This window comes from Nothobranchius furzeri, chromosome 4 (assembly GCF_043380555.1).
Source record: "Nothobranchius furzeri strain GRZ-AD chromosome 4, NfurGRZ-RIMD1, whole genome shotgun sequence".
Lineage (NCBI taxonomy): Eukaryota > Metazoa > Chordata > Actinopteri > Cyprinodontiformes > Nothobranchiidae > Nothobranchius > Nothobranchius furzeri.
Genome location: NC_091744.1, coordinates 63,823,473 through 63,842,623, shown reverse-complemented (window position 1 = coordinate 63,842,623; position 19,151 = coordinate 63,823,473). Strand labels below are relative to the sequence as shown.

General features: G+C 45.6%; 1 protein-coding gene across 1 annotated transcript; it reads left to right on the top strand.

The window, feature by feature from the left end:
• The first annotated feature begins 16,602 nt into the window (after positions 1–16,602).
• On the top strand, positions 16,603–17,675 carry LOC129153549 (HMG domain-containing protein 3-like). Its single transcript, XM_054732932.2, has 3 exons — positions 16,603–16,764; positions 16,849–17,497; positions 17,597–17,675. The coding sequence occupies exons 1-2, from the start codon at positions 16,710–16,712 to the stop codon at positions 17,397–17,399; spliced, it is 606 nt and encodes a 201-aa protein (XP_054588907.1). The 5' UTR covers positions 16,603–16,709; the 3' UTR covers positions 17,400–17,497; positions 17,597–17,675.
• The last annotated feature ends 1,476 nt before the right edge of the window (positions 17,676–19,151 follow it).

Here is a 19,151-nt window from a genome sequence, read left to right as displayed (position 1 = left end):
AATATATGTTATTTTCCTGAGCCATTACTTCAGCCAAGAAATAAGATGCATGGATTTGATTAAACCATGCTGTCTCACGCAGTCCTATATGTGTAACACACACACACACACACACACACACACACACACACACACACACACACACACACACACACACACACACGCTGTACAGAGCTGTTTTAGGCTGAGTAGTGCTCCTGGGAAACCACCTTTAGTGTCTGCATGAGTGATTCATCACTAAATTGAACAAATCAGCAGCAGCAGCTCCTAGATGTTAGTACTGGGTATGGAATGGTGTCAGAGTCCAAGCCCCCAGGCCGGGCTCTCCCAGCTGACCGGCTTCCATCTTGGACCACATTACCCAGCATGCCCCTCGCGGGGATTCCCTCCACATTGCACCTGCGTCAATCCATGTCTATATATGGAAGACGCCACACCGGCTCTTCACTCAGTCATCGTTCCACCGTGATCCATGATCAGAGTATTCAGAAGCTAATACAGCTTAACCTCCACCTTTCCTACTCAGACCTCATCCAACCTCCAGCCTTTCCAGCACCGCTTTCAACCAGCAGTCTAAATAAAGCTCTAACTCCCAAACCCAGTCTCCGAGTCTGACAGGATGACTGAGTCCATTAATCCAGTGGAGTTCGAGCAGGTGACGAGAAAGATGGAGCAACTGGTGAACGAGAACGTTCAGCTCCACGCCCAGGTCGACCGGCTTAACACCAGACTGAACTCCCAGACCGATCTCTCCATGCAGTTGTCTACTGCCGTCACGGCACTCCAGCAGCAGGTTCATGCTCTCCACCTGGAAGCCCTCACTCCACCGACGGGAGAGCCACACTTCAGTCTCCAGGAGAAGTGGAATGGAGAGACGGGGAGTCCAGACGGTCTGCTCGCTACCCTCGAGATGCAAATCGAGTGCCACCCAGGACGCTTCCCCACTGCGCGTTCTCGGGTGGTACAGCTCACCTCCCTGCTCACCGGACGCGCGTCAGAGTGGGCCGCTGCGCTCTACGATTCCAAATCACCGGACTGCAATGACTACGCTGCATTCGTGGCTGCCCTCAGAAAGACGTTTGTTCCACCCAGCAGCAAAATGGGGGCAGAGGCACGACTCCTAAAACTCTGCCAGAAGGAGCGCTCTGTGTGCACATATGCGTCGGAGTTCTGCACTATCTCCGCCAAGCTGCGGTGGGATGACTCTGCCCTTCGAGCCGTCTTCTTGGAGGGACTGGCAACCTACATCCGGGATGAGATGGTGGGAAAGGAGCTGCCCCAGACCCTGGATGAAGTGGTGGATCTGGCGTTACGCATAGATCAGCGGGTTTTGGTTCGGCCCAAGCCTCTCATTCGCCCATCCAGGGCGCCTGGACCTTTTCCTCGTCCCCCCACGCCTGCTCCTGGACCCGTTGCTGCTGAGGAGCCCATGCAACTGGGCCACCTTCCTCCAGAGGAGAGACAGCGACGGTGGCGCGAGGGTCTATGCGCCTATTGTGGCTCCCCCGAACACAGACGCATGAACTGCCCACTCCGTTCGGTAAACGAAGGAACCCACTGAGTCTCGGGGTCGCTCAGCCTGGGTTGCCTCCAGCCCCTGCCCTTTCCAATCGGCTCCTTCTGCACGTCACCCTCCTATACGGCGAGACCTCGCTCCAGATGCACACGCTGGTGGACTCGGGTGCCGCTGACAATTTTATGGATGTGGACCTGGCTAAACGCTTACGGATCCCCACTACCCCCTTGGAGAGGGTTGTACCAGTGACCATGGTGGACGGCAGGCCGCTCCAGCCTTACCCTGTCCAAAGCCGAACGCAGTCTTTCCAGATGACAGTCCAGGGCCACCGGGAAACCCTCCATTTCCTGATCATCCGTGCTCCCTCCTCTCCTCTGATCCTGGGGTTTCCCTGGCTCCGCCTCCACGACCCACGGATCTCCTGGTCCCAAGCTCGCATTCTGGAATGGGGGGCCCAGTGCCGGACCCACCTCTCTCCTCCTCCACCTCGACCTGACTGCCCGGAGGGTGGCTCCGGTTCCGCACCACCCAATCTACCACTGCCCTATCGGGACCTGGCCGCGGTGTTCGATAAGCAGAGAGCCACCGTGCTGCCGCCTCACCATCCATACGACATGGAGATCAAGCTCCAGCCAGGGACCAGTCCACCCCGGGGGCGCCTTTTTTCTCTCTCTCCCGCCGAGTCCAGAGCTATGGAGGACTATATCGACCAGGCCCTCCAGCAGGGTTTCATCCAACCCTCGTCGTCCGCAGGTGCCGCAGGCTTCTTCTTTGTGAGGAAAAAGGAGGGTGATCTCCGCCCCTGTATAGACTACAGAGGACTGAACAAGATCACAGTCAGAGATCGCCATCCTCTGCCGCTCCTCACGTCCGCCCTGGATACCATCTCCCAGGCGCGGATTTTCACCAAGCTGGACCTCCGGAGCACCTACAACCTGGTCCGTATCAAAGCTGGAGATGAGTGGAAGACGGCGTTCATCACCCCCACCGGTCACTGGGAGTACCAGGTCATGCCCTTCGGACTGTGCAATAGCTCTGCCGTTTTCCAACGCTTCATCAATGATGTCCTCCATGACATGTTGGGACGGTGGGTGTTTGCCTACCTGGATGACATCCTGATCTACTCCAAGTCAGAGGCCGAACACCACCACCATGTTCGCACTGTCCTGACCCGGCTTCTGGACAACAACCTGTTCTGTAAGCCCGAGAAGTGCTCCTTCCACCAGCGGTCCGTTTCATTCCTGGGCTACCCGATTTCGGATCAAGGTCTGATTATGGACCCTCAGAAAGTCCAGGCGGTGAAGGACTGGCCCCAACCAACCAGCCTGAAGCAACTGCAGAGTTTTCTGGGTTTCTGCAACTTTTACCATCGATTTATCAAAGACTTTAGCACCATTGTAGCACCTCTCACCTCTCTCACCCGACCGGGCCCACCTGGTCAACTGTTCCGGCTCACCCCAGAGGCCGTTCGGGCCTTCCACTACCTAGTCGCTCGTTTCACATCGGCTCCTATCCTGCGCCATCCGGATCAGGCAGTCCCTTTTGTGGTCGAGGTCGACGCCTCGGATGTCGGCGCCGGCGCCATCCTGTCCCAAGGCGGCCCAGATGACAGGCTACATCCCTGCGCCTACTTCTCCAGGAAGTTTTCCACCACCCAGCAGAAGTACGGCTTAGGGGATCGCGAGCTGCTGGCCATAAAATGGGCGTTGGAGGAATGGAGGCAGTGGCTTCTGGGCACCACTAAGCCGTTCACCATCTGGACTGACCACCAGAACCTAACCCACATACGGTCCGCCAAGCAGCTAAATCCTCGCCAGGCTCGCTGGGCCCTCTTCTTCGAACCCTACGAGTTCCATCTCGCCTATCGCCCCGGGACAAAGAACCAGAAGGCGGACGCCCTCTCCCGCCAGTTCACACATTCAGCGCCCACGTCTGAGCCGGCGCCCATCCTCCCGGAGCATCGTTTCGTGGCCCACCTTGGGTGGCCGTTGGAGGAGGCCATCCAAAACGCCCTCCAGGATGACCCAGCGCCGCCAGAGACCCCCGCCGGTCGGCTCTACGTCCCCACGGCCTGTCGCAGTGAGGCGTTGGCCTGGGCCCACTCATCACGCCTGTCTGGTCACGCGGGCTTCTCTTGGACTCTCAAGTTCCTGAAACGGGCTCTCTGGTGGCCACGTATGGAGAGGGACGTTAAGGAATTCACGAGCGCCTGTGACGTCTACGCCCGCTCTAAGGCATCCACCCAGGCTCCGGTTGGCACCCTCAGACCTCTTCCGGTGCCCAGCCGCCCCTGGTCCCATGTGGGGCTGGACTTCGTCACAGGTCTCCCGCCGTTCAACGACCTCGACACCATCCTGACGGTCACTGATCGGTTTTCCAAGGCTGTTCACTTCATCGCCCTCTCGGGCCTCCCCTCGGCCCGACGCACTGCTGAACTGTTTCTGGAGAACGTGGTGCGTCTCCACGGGTTCCCGGTTGACGTGGTCTCAGATCGTGGCCCCCAGTTCACGGCCCGTTTCTGGAAGGCCTTCTGCCATCTAGTGGGAGCTTCTGTCAGTCTGTCTTCGGGCTATCACCCACAGACCAACGGTCAATCGGAGCGGGTGAACCAACAGTTGGGCCGGTACCTCCGCTGCTTTGTCTCGGCCCAGCCTTCGCAGTGGCCTAAGTACCTCCTCTGGGCGGAACTGTATCATAATCTCCACACCTCCTCGGCCACTCAGATGTCCCCTTTCGAGGTCTGCTACGGCTACCAGCCCCCAGTCTTTGCCCACCAAGAACCCAAAGTCGCGGTGCCGGCCGCTCAATCCCTGGTGCGGCGCTGCAAGAACGCATGGATCATGGCGCGGGCCTCCATTACCCGGGCCAACACCCGTTACTCACACCAACACCTCCGCAGGCACCGCCCGGGTCCCTCCTATGCTCCAGGGGACAAGGTCTGGGTGTCCACGGCAGGCCTCTGGGTCCATGCCGGTTCCAGGAAGCTCGCTCCCCGGTTCCTCGGGCCCTACCCCGTGCAGAAGGTCATCAACCCAGTCACGTACTGGCTGCGGCTGCCTACAAGCCTTCGCGTCCATCCCACCTTCCACACCTCCCGGCTCAAGCCTTACGTGGAATCCTCCCTCCTGCCGCCTCAGGCACCAGCACCTCCGCCGGCCCGCTTCCTCAAAGGTGAGCCCATCTACACCATCCGGCGCATTCTGGACGCTCGCCGCCGGGGTCGGGGCTGGCAGTACCTTGTAGATTGGGCGGACTACGGCCCCGAGGAACGCTCCTGGGAGCCGGCCCGCTCCATCTTGGACCCTGCCCTCATCTCGGACTTCTGGGCCCACCGAGGTGGCCCGGGGACTTCTGGAGCTGTCCCTGGACCGGGGGGTCCTGTCAGAGTCCAAGCCCCCAGGCCGGGCTCTCCCAGCTGACCGGCTTCCATCTTGGACCACATTACCCAGCATGCCCCTCGCAGGGATTCCCTCCACATTGCACCTGCGTCAATCCATGTCTATATATGGAAGACGCCACACCGGCTCTTCACTCAGTCATCGTTCCACCGTGATCCATGATCAGAGTATTCAGAAGCTAATACAGCTTAACCTCCACCTTTCCTACTCAGACCTCATCCAACCTCCAGCCTTTCCAGCACCGCTTTCAACCAGCAGTCTAAATAAAGCTCTTACTCCCGAACCCAGTCTTCGAGTCTGACAAATGGAAAATGATTTAAAATATAACTCGAACAAAAGTGTTGTTCTAATCTACAGAACCACCCAGGATAAAAGGCTTAATTTTCCTGTGTTTAAGTTGTCCAGCAACAGTCTTGCAGTCTGTGAAAAGATAAAATATTTTGGACACTTTATCACAGCCAATATGAGCGACGATGATGATATTTACAGGCAGTGCTGCAAGCTATATGTGCAAGCAGACACCATTGCACAGAAATCCAGCTGTTGTTCCACACCTGTTAAAGTGGCATTATTTAAAGCATACTGCACACCACTATATACTGCACATCTGTGGTCATTCTATAAAAAGTCTAGCTTGCACAGGTTACAAGTGGCATACAATGATGCAATGAGAATCCTCCTCAAAAATCCCAGGGGAGGCAGTGCTAGTCAAACGTTTGTTTCTGTGAGAGTGTGTACATTTAAGGCACTTCTAAGACATTTAATGTTCAAGTTTATGAGAGCTGCACTCTCAAATCCCACTGTGAGCTGCTCTCGTTATATGTCTAGGCTGAGGATGCACTGGTTAAAATGTTTGGGTGGATTTATCTCAGCTAATTAGTTTTGTTGTCCCTTACCTCCACTGCAGTTATATCCTGTGATTTTATATAGGCTTTTATTGGTATTAATGTTAATTGGTATCCTTTCTTTTCTTTTTATCTTTTTCTTTTATCTGTATGTTTCTTTTAAAATGGACTTTAAGTCTGGCAATAAACATATTATAAATCAGCTGCGTTCATGATTTAAAACATGCAGGAAATGTGCTGGAAGCAGACTGCAGCTCCAAGTATGTCAGCTCAATATTTTGTTAAGTCCCAACAAAGTGAACTGCCAGTCTGAAGTTGCAAGTAGAATATTCTGGCCAAAGGGGTGCGATATGGGCTGGGTGGCTGTTCATTAACCCTCTAAAACAGGAGCATTTGATTCCGGTCCTGGAGGGCCAGTATCCAGCAAGTTTTAGTGGTTTCTCTGCTCCAATATGCTTGATTCAGTGGTTTAATCACCTGTGCAGCAGTTCAGGCTCTGCAGAAGCTTAACCCTGTAAATTTCCAGGTTTAATTAACGCAATGGGGTTTTGTCCCTCGGGAGGGATGCTGGAATGCTAAGGAGTTAATCACCTGCTGGTTGAAATCAGGTGTGTTGAAACAGAGTTAAAACTAAAACGTGCTTGATACCGGCCCTCCAGGCTGGGAACTTCATACCACTGCTGTTAACGGTCACTTTAGCACATACTGGCTCAAGAAAATTTAAAAATATGAAAACATTTCATACCATGGCTTTAAAATGTGTGTAGGACTCCAACATAGGGTTCAGACTTTTTGCTGTAACTGTAAACACAAATTTCTGTAATTATTGAATACGAAGTTGATTAAAATACAGCTAAACACAACGTAATAGCGGCATAAGCTGCCCTGTAAGACATCTTTTTGGTGACGTATGACAAACAGCTCTTCACAGTTTAGAGGAATTTAGATTTTTATGATGATTTATGACAAAATTCCTTAAAATGAATAACTGAACCTAGTTTATCTTTATGTAGACGGTAAAGTGTAGTGAAACAGCGTTAGTTCAGTCGGCATAAGCAGCAGGGCCCTGCAGGGAATCGAACCCCGTCTCATTACTGAGAGTTCCGTTACCAGAGCCTTTTGCTTTGGGCGACCGGAGACGGTAAAGCAAAACCTGCATCAACACAGCATTTAATGTTGGTGGAACATAAATTCTGTCTTGAAGCAGGAAAAAAGAAACCGTCAGATTAAAAAATTATTTCTAATTAAATTCATTTTAATATTTTATAAACGTTTTACAGATTTAGAGCCTCCTTTGACTTTTACGCTTTTCGTTAACTTCTCGTTCTTTTATGATGTTTATCCGTTCTTTAGTCGCGGTCAAACGCATCGTAATTTTGTTCTGCGGTGAATCTTAAAGTTATGTCGAATGTAAATAATCTGAGTCTTTATTGCTTTAATTTAACAGCACAGTAACTTGTTAAAATATTAAAGTTAATTTAAATCATTTACATGTTTAATTAGACTATAGTTTATTAGCCTTTAATATTTTAGTATTTATTGTTGAACTTTTGTAAAGAGCTATTTTTAAACGCGTGCACATTTAAACACTAAAACCTTTGTTTGCTCCGTCTGTGTCAGAGCTCTGCTATTCAGCTCCTTCCTGGTTCCTGCAGGACCACAAAGCCCAGAGAAGCTCAGTCCAGCAGGACGTGAGGACACGAACAGACACGCAGAGCTCCTCCTAAACTTGGAATCAAACTTTTCTACAGATGATTTAGAACAGTTCCTTGTGACAGAAGAGTTAGTGAAACAGAAAGGACATGATGAAGATGATATTATCGTCCTTGTCTTTCATACAGATCAAAGATCACCCCAGCTTATGCTCATGTCACTAAGTAAACGTCCCATTTCTCACTAAGACCTGCTCTATCTGCTCTACCAGATTATCAGAAGCATCACTGTAGTTGTAGTTTTGCCTCCATCTTCCTGCCCTCCTTGGTCTCATGTTTGTCTTCTACTACCTCTCATCATCCATTTCAGGTGGGATCTTGTTTGCTCCGATGGCCTCTTGAGTTCAAGGCTTACATCTTTTAGTGAACGTTAAATCATGTACTAATATATATGTATGTATGTGTGTGTGTGGTATGATGCTAAACCAGACTGCCTGCTCCATCAGATGAAAAGGAAATCCTCTCAGGACCCAAATAAAATAGAAGATTTAGCAACCAGACACAGAAGCCCAGGTGAAACCGTCCACATCAGCATCTCCAGTTCTACCAGCTCTAAAAACACACTTCTGAAATAATAAAACACTAAACTCAGCCAACGGATGAAGACGTCCTGGTGCCAGATGCTACCTAAGACATCACCAGTTCAGCTGACTTGATAAAACACTTGGTGACTAAAACAAACATCTGGTGACCTGGTAACAAACAGTCCTGGTGCAACAAGCTACCTGAGACAAACGTCTCCAGTCAACCAGTTCAAGAAAGAAAGAAAGAAAAAATCTTCAGTGGCGCTGTACTGGAAAAAAAAGATATCTCTAGTCCGAGTCGGAGTCGTCCGAGTCGTCCCATCTTGGTCTCTTCGGTGGGATGTACGGGAAGCGCTCTCCAGTCCTCTTCTGGCTGGATCCAAGGACCGAGGTAGAAGGAGTGGGTTCTTCTACATCCTGGACCTCTTCAGCGCTCCCGTGGGCAGGCCTGGGATCTTCTGGAAGCTCTTCCGGCGGGGCCAGAGGAGCTACCGCCAGCCAGAGGTCTTCTGGTGGTGGAAGCTGCTGGTCTTCATCGCTATCCAGAATTGAGCTACCATAACCAGAGTCCACACTAGAAGCCAGAAAACCTTCTAAAGCTGACCAATCTGAGCTATTGTCAGTCTCCTCTGACTCCTCATCACTACTCAGACCCTCAACAGCAAACTCTGCCTCTTCTAGAGGAGCCTGACCATGATGACACACAAACACCACATCATCATCAGGAATGTGAAGGGCTGGGTACCCACCTTCATCTTCATCGAGAATCCGGATGACCTCAGGGGCCCCTGCAGTCACGGGACGCTCCACGATGAAGATGCCTGTGAGGACAAAACAAGACACATTAAATCTACTTGTCTCATAAAACAGTTATTAAAAAGCTACAGTGACTCGTTTACAACACAAGAGATGTGTGTCTGCATCTGCATGTGTGCACAAGACACACTTTACTAATCTGGTTGTTTTAGGGTTTAACAGGTTAAAACCGATTTCTGCTTTTACTGAAAAAGTTTCCATTTTTAATTGATGTGATTGTTTATTATTTATGTTTCATGTTTATAGCTGATGTATTTCTAAAAAGATGTATTCTTTTACAGCTTGTAGACACAACACTGCTCAAATAAAATTGTTTTAAAATGGGCTCTACAAAAATAAACAGAAGACTTATTAAACTGGTGAAAACTGTTTAAAAAATATTCAAACGGACAGAAATGCTTTTATAAACCTGAGAACCAACTCAGAGAACACGTCAAACTTTTTACTTGGATAAAACAGATGAAGTCCTTAAAGATCAAAGGTCTCTAGTTCACTCAGATTTATGAAAACAACTCATGTTCTCCGATGCTAACAGGCTGAAGCTAAAGCTAGCTGTACGTTCTAGCATGTTCTACATCATGACGTTTCATACCTGGTTCATCAGTTTCTATGGTTACGAAAACAACATGTTATTGTTTGAAGCATTCATGTTTAGAATCGTACATGTCATTTTATTAGTTTTAAACATTTTGATGTAAAATTGAACTAAATGGATTTGCTGAAACCAAATTAGTGGTTCTCTTTTAACGGTTCTCTCTAGTCTGATATAGTCATCCCACCGACCTGCTGGGACCCTCAAGATGTTGAGGCTGTGTGATGAGGTTGAGTCACAGGTCGGTGCTAATGTGAGAAACCTTTTGTCTCTATCCCGCTAAAAGAACCACATATTCAGCTTTTATTTTGCTTGCCCAGCTGACAAAAACCAACAGGCGCTCCTCGCGCTCACTCACCTCGCTGCTGCCCATCCTCTTTTATATCAATAACACAAAAGAAACCAAGACATGCCAGAACAAAACATTTGATGTGTTCAAACTGGAGATTACAAAAGCACAACAGCGCCTAAAGTCCTCACTGTTCCAGGGGAATTTGAGCCTCACTTGTCCACAGAAAACATGTTTCACCTCCATAAAACACCAAATCTCGCCTCGTCTCCTTCCGCCTATCCGTGTCCGGGTCGCGAGGGCAGCATCCCAACTAGGGAGTTGTTCCACACCGTCCTCTCCCCAGCCACGTCCACCACCAGCTCCTCCGGCAGGACCCCAAGGCGTTCCTGGGCCAGTTCGGATATGTACTTTCTCCAACGTGTCCTGGGTCGTCCAGGGGGCCTCCTGCCAGCAGGACATGCCCAAAACACCTCACCAGGGAGGCGTGCAGGAGGCATCCTAACAAGATGCCCAAACCACCTCAACTGACTCCTTGATATGGAGGAGCAGCGGCTCTATTCCGAATCTCTACCGAATGTCCAAGCTCCTCACCCTATCCCTATCCCTGACCCAGCCACCCCGCATTTCGGACGCTTGTATCCGCGATCGTGTCCTTTCTGTCATTACACAAAGCTCATTACCATAGGTGAGGACTGGGCGGTAGTAGATCGACAGCTCTTGCTGGGGAGGTTCGCAGCCGAGTGTGAAGAGGCTGGGATGAGGATCAGCACCTCCAAGTCTGAGACCATGATCGGAAAAGAGCGTTTGTCAACTCCATGTCGGTGGAGAGGTCCTGCCTCAAGTGGAGGAGTTCAAGTGTCTCGGGGTCTTGTTCACGAGTAAAACACCAAATGTGGTTTTAAAACACACGTTCGGTCTCTCAAATACACGAATTTAACATTATAATAATGTTTCAGTAGTTTGTCCTTTAGGAAACATGAAATAAGTCAGATGGAGAATTTAACTGATGTTAGCTTACCGTGCTCCTCCCGGAAGGCAAACATCTCTCTGGTAGGTTGGTTCTCGGGTCTTCTTCAGCTAGCCACAAACTTCTTCAGCGATTTCTGCTCTGCAGAGGCTCTCCAAGCTCGTCCAAGGACTATTATTGAAGCAAATCTCCAGAGGCTCTCTCGACCAAGTGCTGCTCTAGCGCAAGTTCGAAAGAAAGACTTTTAAAATTCGATGAGCTTTTATATATGATCAACGTTCTAATTCTATGACGTATACACGCATATGCGTGCACCAGCCTCTTTGCAGCAGGTGCACCCGAGGGGTCTCTCAGCCCTCTGGTGGACAGAAGCTATTACTGCAGCTGTTTTAGAACTGTAAGTTAATAACCAGAGGTGGAAAGAGTACTAAATTTTCCTACTTAAGTACAAGTTAAAGTACTTGCCTGAATTTTTACTCAAGTAAAAGTAAAAAGTATTGTAAATAAAATGTACTCAAAGTAAGATTTACTTAGTTACATTTTTGTCAGCGTAAAGATGGTTACATCAGTGCAAAACCACAACGTTCACAACACACTCGCGTATGCACGCACACACACGGACACACACACAGTTTGATGGAAGGATTTCTATCCTATCAGTGAGAACAGGACGTGCACATTGATTGGACGAGGTTTTTTTTAGGATTGTACGTTTCAATTGTGATTAAAATTATTCTTTATTTTGAAAAAAAAGTTAAATTTTAGATGCCATCAGCATGTGAGGTATCTCAATGTTCTCATGACAAAACTCTAACATGAGATTGTGCTCTAACCTGTCACACAACAAGCTAAATGAAAGTCAAACATTTCAAAATGGACCGTATGACAGCTGTTAACGTTGGCCCTGCCCAACTTTATTCTCTCTTTATTCTGCTCTCCCCACCTATTCCACCTTCCTCAGGATCCACTGGTTTCCCTCTTTCCTATTCACTCTCTCTCTTTCTTAACATTTTTTCTTTTAAATCACAATTGCTTATTCTTATTCATTTTAAATATATTTTTAAACATTTTCAAAATGCTTTTTTATATGTTTACAATTTTTATATATTTTTTTGTTTTTGTGAAGCGCCTCGTGATTTTTATCTTGAGAGGCGCTATATAAATGATATTTTCTTCTTCCAACTTTACCTCTACATTCAGTTCCTTTATCCATGTCCATCCTAGAGCTCCTCTCTGACCTTCATGCTTATTTAGAGCAGCTGATTTATAAAGTTATCAGAGTTCATCCTTGGTAGTGGGTTCACTCACTCATTTAAATATATCGGCCAGAGGCAAAATTCGTTTGAACGGCATGTGTAAATGTGTATTAAAACGTTAGATGAAAAAAGTTTTTGGATTTTGACGGCTGGAATTGTAAGATAATCTGATGTTTGTGACCGGTGCGGGAAAAACAGAAACTAACTTCCGGTCTACGCCCTGGGCAGCTGCTGACGTTTCACATGGAGCTCTGCTGAAACAGCTGTAGTACACAACGCCTGACTCCGGTGTTTCTGCGTTAGCGTTATAGCAGAGAACAATGTGTCATCAATCAGGTGTAGCTTCTGAAGCCTCTGCTAGTCGGTCAGATTTGTGTTTTCTCTGGGATACGGCGACGAGAACGGATAATGGATTACCGGAGAAGTTCAACCGAGTTCCGACCCCGCCAGCTGGATATCACTACCAGAGGTGCAGACATGTTTTAGACCGTTTGACTCAGAAGACCTGCGACCCAAAATGGACATAGAGGAGGATTCTGTTCATCTTCAGAACCAAAATTGATACAGTTTGTTTACTTTTCTTAAATATTTCATTTCTGTGCTCCACTGGGAGCTCTAAGCTGACGAGTTCTCAGCTGGTCTTAGCTCCATCATGTGTCCCAATATAGTTCAGTAATCAACAGTTTTACTGCTGTGTGTATTTATTGATATAACTCTGGAAAATATTTAACCAACAATTTAACAGAATAAATCTTCCTGATGCTGGAGTAACTCCTTAGCTCAACTCGTTGTTTGCACTAATCCAGGATGTCATGGAGGTTCTAATGTTGAAATATAGAGATCATCTTTTAGATTATAACTGTGTGTGTGTGTGTGTGTGTGTGTGTGTGTGTGTGTGTGTGTGTGTGTGTGAAAATAGTGAATTTTACCCATAAACTGAATCTTAAGGATCTTGAGGAGTGGGAGTCAGAGACACACACTTGCTGGTTCACAGGGGACTGGGGCCCTGTCCACGTAGCTGGGGATCTGCCAAAACGTAGATATTTTTCTACGTTTTGGCCTGTTTTCCACACAAAAACGGAGTTTTTTCACACGAAAATGGATCTTTTTGAAAACTCCAGCCAAAGTGAAGATCTGCGTTTTCTCCGTTTTGGGTGTCTGCGTGTGGACAGACTAAACCGGAGTTTTAAGGTCCGCAACGTCACTTTCCGCGACAAAAAAATGCTGACATCACGTGTGTGACCTGTGTTTACACTAGCCGGCATCATGGAAGCCTTCAGAGCTGCGCTCTGTCACTACCCGATCCATCAATTGTCCAAGCACTTTTTGCTTGTTTGTTTTTGCAAGCGGAATTACTGAGAAGGGTCTGGCTGCGGCCTCTGTGGAGCTCCACAGTAACCGGAAACACGTGACCTCCACACTAACCGGAAACACGTGACCTCCACAGTAGCCGGAAGCATGTGACCACCACAATGGCAATAAACACATGGATACCGCGGACGTCTCGCAAAGGTTGGGACAGTCTTTCTTAAATAAACTCGCCGTTAGTGATTTCATAATTCAGGTTTTCTTACAATGATCATGTTGCCACTTTTTTTGCGTTACAACAACATTCCTTCTTATTTAATTGTTTTTTTCCCATCGTGCTCAATGGCAGAGAAACACACAGATATGCTTTTTACTGGGCCTGGTTTAAGTAAGAGACTTGGATTAACGGCTTCTGTGGGCGAGAAGAAGAAAAAACACGTTTTGCATTAGAGTATGATTTATTGTTGGCATCAGAGATGCAAAATAACGAATACTTCAATACTGTACTTAAGTAGAATTTTCTGGTATCTTTACTGTTGTACTTTTTTGTGCCTACTGTATACTTCTTTATACTTCTACTTCTCACATTTTAGCACGCGTGTCTGTACCACAGTCTATGGTCTGTACTTTGTAATCCGTACATTTGTAAATCAGCCCCCCGCACGCGTGCTTTGTACGCAAGATTACTTCAGGATTTTGTACATAAATTATATTTTATACCCTGTAATTCTTACTTCCACTTGACTAAAAAGTCGAGTCAATGCTTCTACTTTTATTTGACTATTTTTAAACAGAGGTATCTAAACTGTAGTATGGAACGTGTGCACTTTTGACACCTTAGGTTAGCGTCAACACCGTACATTTCGTCACAAACAGATTTATATAATTATCAATACTTGTATTCGTTATTCTATTCTGTACAGCTTTTTTATTGCCCAGATTTTAGTTACCCCCTGTTCAATTGACTGTTATATGTCAATAGAAACATATCTCACAAATGAAAGTGTCTTGTAAAATGTTTTTTTTTTTGAAGAATTTTCCTCCCAAATCTATTACATGCTAACTGTAATGTGTTATTTCTGCTAAAACCTGAACTTAAATGTGTATATGCTGTTTATCTGTTTTTCTCTCTGTTTTAGATGCACATATCAATCTGGAATTCGGGCTTAAAGGAGACATAACATGAAAAACCCACTTTTTTATCCATTAACACAGTGTGTTTCACATTTTAAGTGTCTAAGTGAGCAAAAAGGCTTATATTATTCACTGGAGTTGTTATTTAGATATTTAATAATTAAGTTTTGGGCATATTTGTCCACCCGTTTAGTTTTTCAAATTATCTATTACATCAGTAATTTATTTCGTCAGGATAACTACCAAATATGGTAATGGCCCTCGGCTAAACACAGAGCCAATCCGCCATTTTTTCAGGTAAGATTTAATTATATTTGTTAGCAAAGTAGACTGATCTTGGGAATTTCACTGCAGCACTGATGTCCACCTCTGTGTACACATTAGAGAGAATTACCACTTTACAGCTAAACACATATTTAATAAAGATATAGGCTACGCATTGCAGACAATAAAAACAAAGTGGTAAGCATTAGAATTATAATGATCACATTAAAGAACATTGAGAAATGTTCTTTATTTGTCACTAGAATCTCAAATCTTTAGATTAAAATGTAACTGCTTTTTATCCATTTTCAGCCATTAAGACACCCAATATAAAATAAGACTACTTATAAAATTATTTATAATTATATGTATGTATATATATAGATAGATAGAGATCTTAATAAAATATATTCTTTTAATGGTGTTTTAATGAGCTGTATCATTTTTTTAAACATTTTTTATAGAAATAAATAAGCAAGCAGCATTCCTTGTGTGTGTGTGTGTGTGTGCTCGCGCGTGCCTGCTCGCTTGTCCTTCTGTCGGCCGTGACGGATGTGTGTGTGTGTGAGTGCGCGCGCGCACGTGCCTGCTCGCTTGTCCCTCCGTCGGCCGTGACGGGTGTGCATGGACGTAATTTTGGGGGGGGGGACAGGGGGGACATGTCCCCCCCACTTTTTCCAAAGTCAAGTTTTGACCCCTTCACTTTTTACCATCCAAAATCAATATTACACTATATTAAATTGACACTGGTTGAGCTCTAGGACCAAGCAGAAAACAACCATTTGTGTTGAAGCCTGCTTCCCATGAGAACATACTGTAAAGATACCCCCCAGCCCCGTGTCCCCCCCACTTCTAAAGTGAAAATTACGTCCATGCGGGTGTGTGTGAGTGACTACAGACAAATGCATGAGAGAGTTAGCAGCCTTGAAACGGCTTGATGAACTACTCTCCCCACATGTTTTGAAAATGCTAATATGCTATGCTAAATAATGATTTCTCTATAGAACTACAAAGTCCGACTGGGGGAGGAGAGTACAGGTCTGCACTATGGAGGGGGGCGGAGTTTACAGCTCCTCCTCCAGTTTAAAGAGACAGTACCCAAAAACGGCTCGTTCTCAAGACTCTCCTCAGAACAGGGGTAGATGAGGGTCTGTAGAGCAACAATAATGAGGAAATCAGACCAAAGAACTGCAGATCCACTGTATTTAGACCCCAACGGAAGGATTTAGATGTAAAAAGGAATAACTTAAAAGCATGTTATGTCTCCTTTAAAGCCAGAATTGCAGGAATGCAACACGTGCTGCAGAGGACTCTTTCACTGCCCTCTGCGCCCCACTTCCAGCCCTACTGTCAGGGCAAAGATTGAGGAGCATCTAAGTGTGCATATGAAAAATGCTTTGCATTTCAACGGTATGTTTGTATTAAATATACTTTATAGTTATAAATATGCACTTTTTTAAGCACTTCTGCAGTATCTTTGTTGACTTAAAAGTTGCTGTTGACATTGTACAGTTCAGTGGTAGTTATGGACTTACACGGAAAAGGGGTGTTCAAGTTAGCAGGTAAGTTTAATGTACATTTGTGTTCATAGTTCATTGTGTACATTATGTGCATGTTTTATGAGTCAATTTATTATAGTGAGTGACCTCAAAGCCCCGGCAGACTTCAATGGTGAACATGACATTGAAGGTTTTTGGAACTCTGTTCACCTGGAAATGATAAGCCGTGGGTTTTTTCCAAGTGAGTGATGGCAAAAACTTATTCAAAGTCATTCAGTGTTTTAAAGTAATTTAGATTGTAACGAAAAACATGCCATTTTCTGTAGGCGGCGCGAAGAATCCATGTTCAGTTCCACCAAGTTACACGTCCTGGGCACCATGGATCGGGAATGAAACTCGAACAAGTGACATTGTGCTTAACACAGAGTTTCAAAAAGTAGGAATAAGCTCTTCACTAGCCTAGTGAACTAGACCAAATTCTTGCTTTGCAAAGTATGAGGTTGGAGTGGTAAGAAAATTGTGTAAAGCATGCAACATCGACTCCAAAGGCTCCCGCTTTGATCTCATCACCAGACTGAGGGAGAAGATGAAGAGCAGGCAGACATATGATAAGGTGTTTCAAAGCATATGGGGTGCCTCTGGTAAGCTTCACTTAGCGATTATTAGAAGTAGCATTAAAATATGTAATTACATTCACAAACAACTTTTTAAATCTTTGCTTGCAGGAGGATGGTCTGTAATACTATGTCCACATGGCATTGTATACAGTGTTAAATTTAATCTTCGTGCTGAAAGTCCCCGGGATTTTGCTGACCTTCTCCTGTCCTGGAAGCACATGCCAAACGTCTGTGTTTACGATTTTGCGAGGGGTTTGGCGGCACACACCAATTTGCGGGTTCCTGATAAACTGCCATTTCACCCACATGAAGGTCGACTGGCTGAGCCCACTGAGGAAAATGTCAAGGCTGCACAGGATGGAAGCCTGAAAGTGAATCTTCCATGGCTACATGAAAGGATGGATAGTGTAAATGAAGATCCTCATCCTGTCACTGGATCATCTGACCATTATGTCCTGGATGACAGATTTCATGAGGGAAATACAAAAGATCCCAAGGACATATTACGCAGAATTCAACTTGTCCCAGAGCTGAAAGGCTGGCTGAACAGTCAAGTTGTTGAACAGTTCTTTGCAAACATGAGGAAAAACAATTACTTTTTAAGTAACATGAGTCCATCCACACGTGTTTCTGATGAGAAATATGACTCATCATTATAACACTGTCACCAACAAGAAACTTCTGGAGAGGCAGCTAAGACATGGTCGACTTGGAAACATCAATATCTCATTGTCGGCACTGGCTCAAGCTGTCGTAGGTAAGTACATGCATTGTCTCATGACCAGAACGCTACCAATGGTCACATGTTAGATTTGTTCCTATCTGTGTGTTTATATTGTTTTCTTTGTGTACCTAGCCCCACAGGTGTGCAATAAACCCAGAGAAACCACAGAAACAGTGTTGAACCCAGCACCTTCAATGTCTGGTGACACTGGTAAAATTTCTTATTTTGAATAGTGATATAGGTGAAATAATAATCTTGCATTCATTATCTTGTTGTAGTTGTGGGCTCGTAAACGAACTTATCTGCTGTTTCAAATGAATTTCCGTCTGTAAACAGTGCTTATTTTTCTTGCATTTGTTTGCATTTAATATGCATTCTATTGAGTGTTTTGTCTGAAACCTGTTAAAGTCCCTACATATCCTCAGGAAGGAGTTGACAACAAGAAAGCCAATAGAAGGTCAACAGATGCAACGTTTCCTGACCTGTGTGGACCATCGTGCGAAGCTCTGACAAAGCCTGAGAACATTTTGGCCAGCCGTTCATCGTGGTGTTTCGTACCGCACCCTGGCCAACAACAGCTTGTATGTTAAAGTTTTCAGATGTCGCAAAGTGCAACGTGCTTATCTGATTTTGTCATCCACAGTCTATGACATCTCTCTGTTTTTTTAGCTCAACTATGTTCTGGAAGTCAGCAGACCCAAAGATGAGATGATTGTTGAAACGTCTTCTGGATGCCTCACGCGGGCAGATTTTTGGGCACTGGGTTTAAACAAAGAAATGGAATCGACTGTAAGTATTTTGTTTCTATGAATATGAAATAATAAAGTGTACTTTAATTTTTTTTATGATTTTTTTCTGTTTCAGATTGCAAATGGCTGTTTTGAGCTTATCACTAAAATTGTTCAGTCAAAGGTACTGTATGTTGTATAGGATGATTGTCAAGCTTTAATTTAAAGAGTTGTTGTTTTAAATTTAAATGTGCTGTTTTTACATTCTAGGGGATAAGCATTTACATAGAAAATCTGTATGTCACCCGGACTTGGCTTGCACCTTATGGCTGTTATCCATTGCAGTCCTTTCCTGTAAGTGTACCGTCCTTTAAAGAAACAAGCAAGTAATCAAAAAGATTATTTTTTTATAACTTTGGTGAGAGTTCATATACAGAATACTTCAAAATAAAATTCTGTTTCAGACTGAGGCTCAGAGGATGGACATCATAGTTCTCCCTCTCTGGACATCTGCTCATTTCCAGTTGTGTGTAAGTCTTGTTTTTTGACACATACAAACTGTTAGAATGTTGCTATGCGTCTGAGATGTATTCAAGCTTCTATGATGCAGTTTCAAAAGTCTTTGATTGTGATCGCTTGCAATGACATTGTTTTCAGGTTTGAAGTTATGGCTAACTGTCTTTTAGGTACTGAAGCCACCTAAAAGAGAAATCCTCTTTCTTGACCCATTATACACAAAGGCAGGATTTGGTGGCCAACAATATGTTTCACTTTTGGGGTCACATTTTTATAAGCATTTTTGGTGTGTTCCAGAATTTTCAGGAACCTGTTAAGTGTTCCAGGTTAAGTGCATGATCATTGTAAGGTTATGAAGTTCATTGTTTTCAACTCCATACAGCTGACCCCTGTGCACAATAACACCGTGTAGAAAAACCAAGGTCGGGTGTTCCTCAGACTGT

What these genes read in the sequence shown, in the direction of transcription:
- LOC129153549 (XM_054732932.2), top strand. Translation starts at nt 16,710, where the DNA reads ATGAAGAGCAGGCAGACATATGATAAGGTGTTTCAAAGCATATGGGGT. An exon ending in AAGCATATGGGGTGCCTCTG is followed by an intron (nt 16,765 to 16,848) that starts GTAAGCTTCACT and finishes CTTTGCTTGCAG; the next exon opens with GAGGATGGTCTGTAATACTA.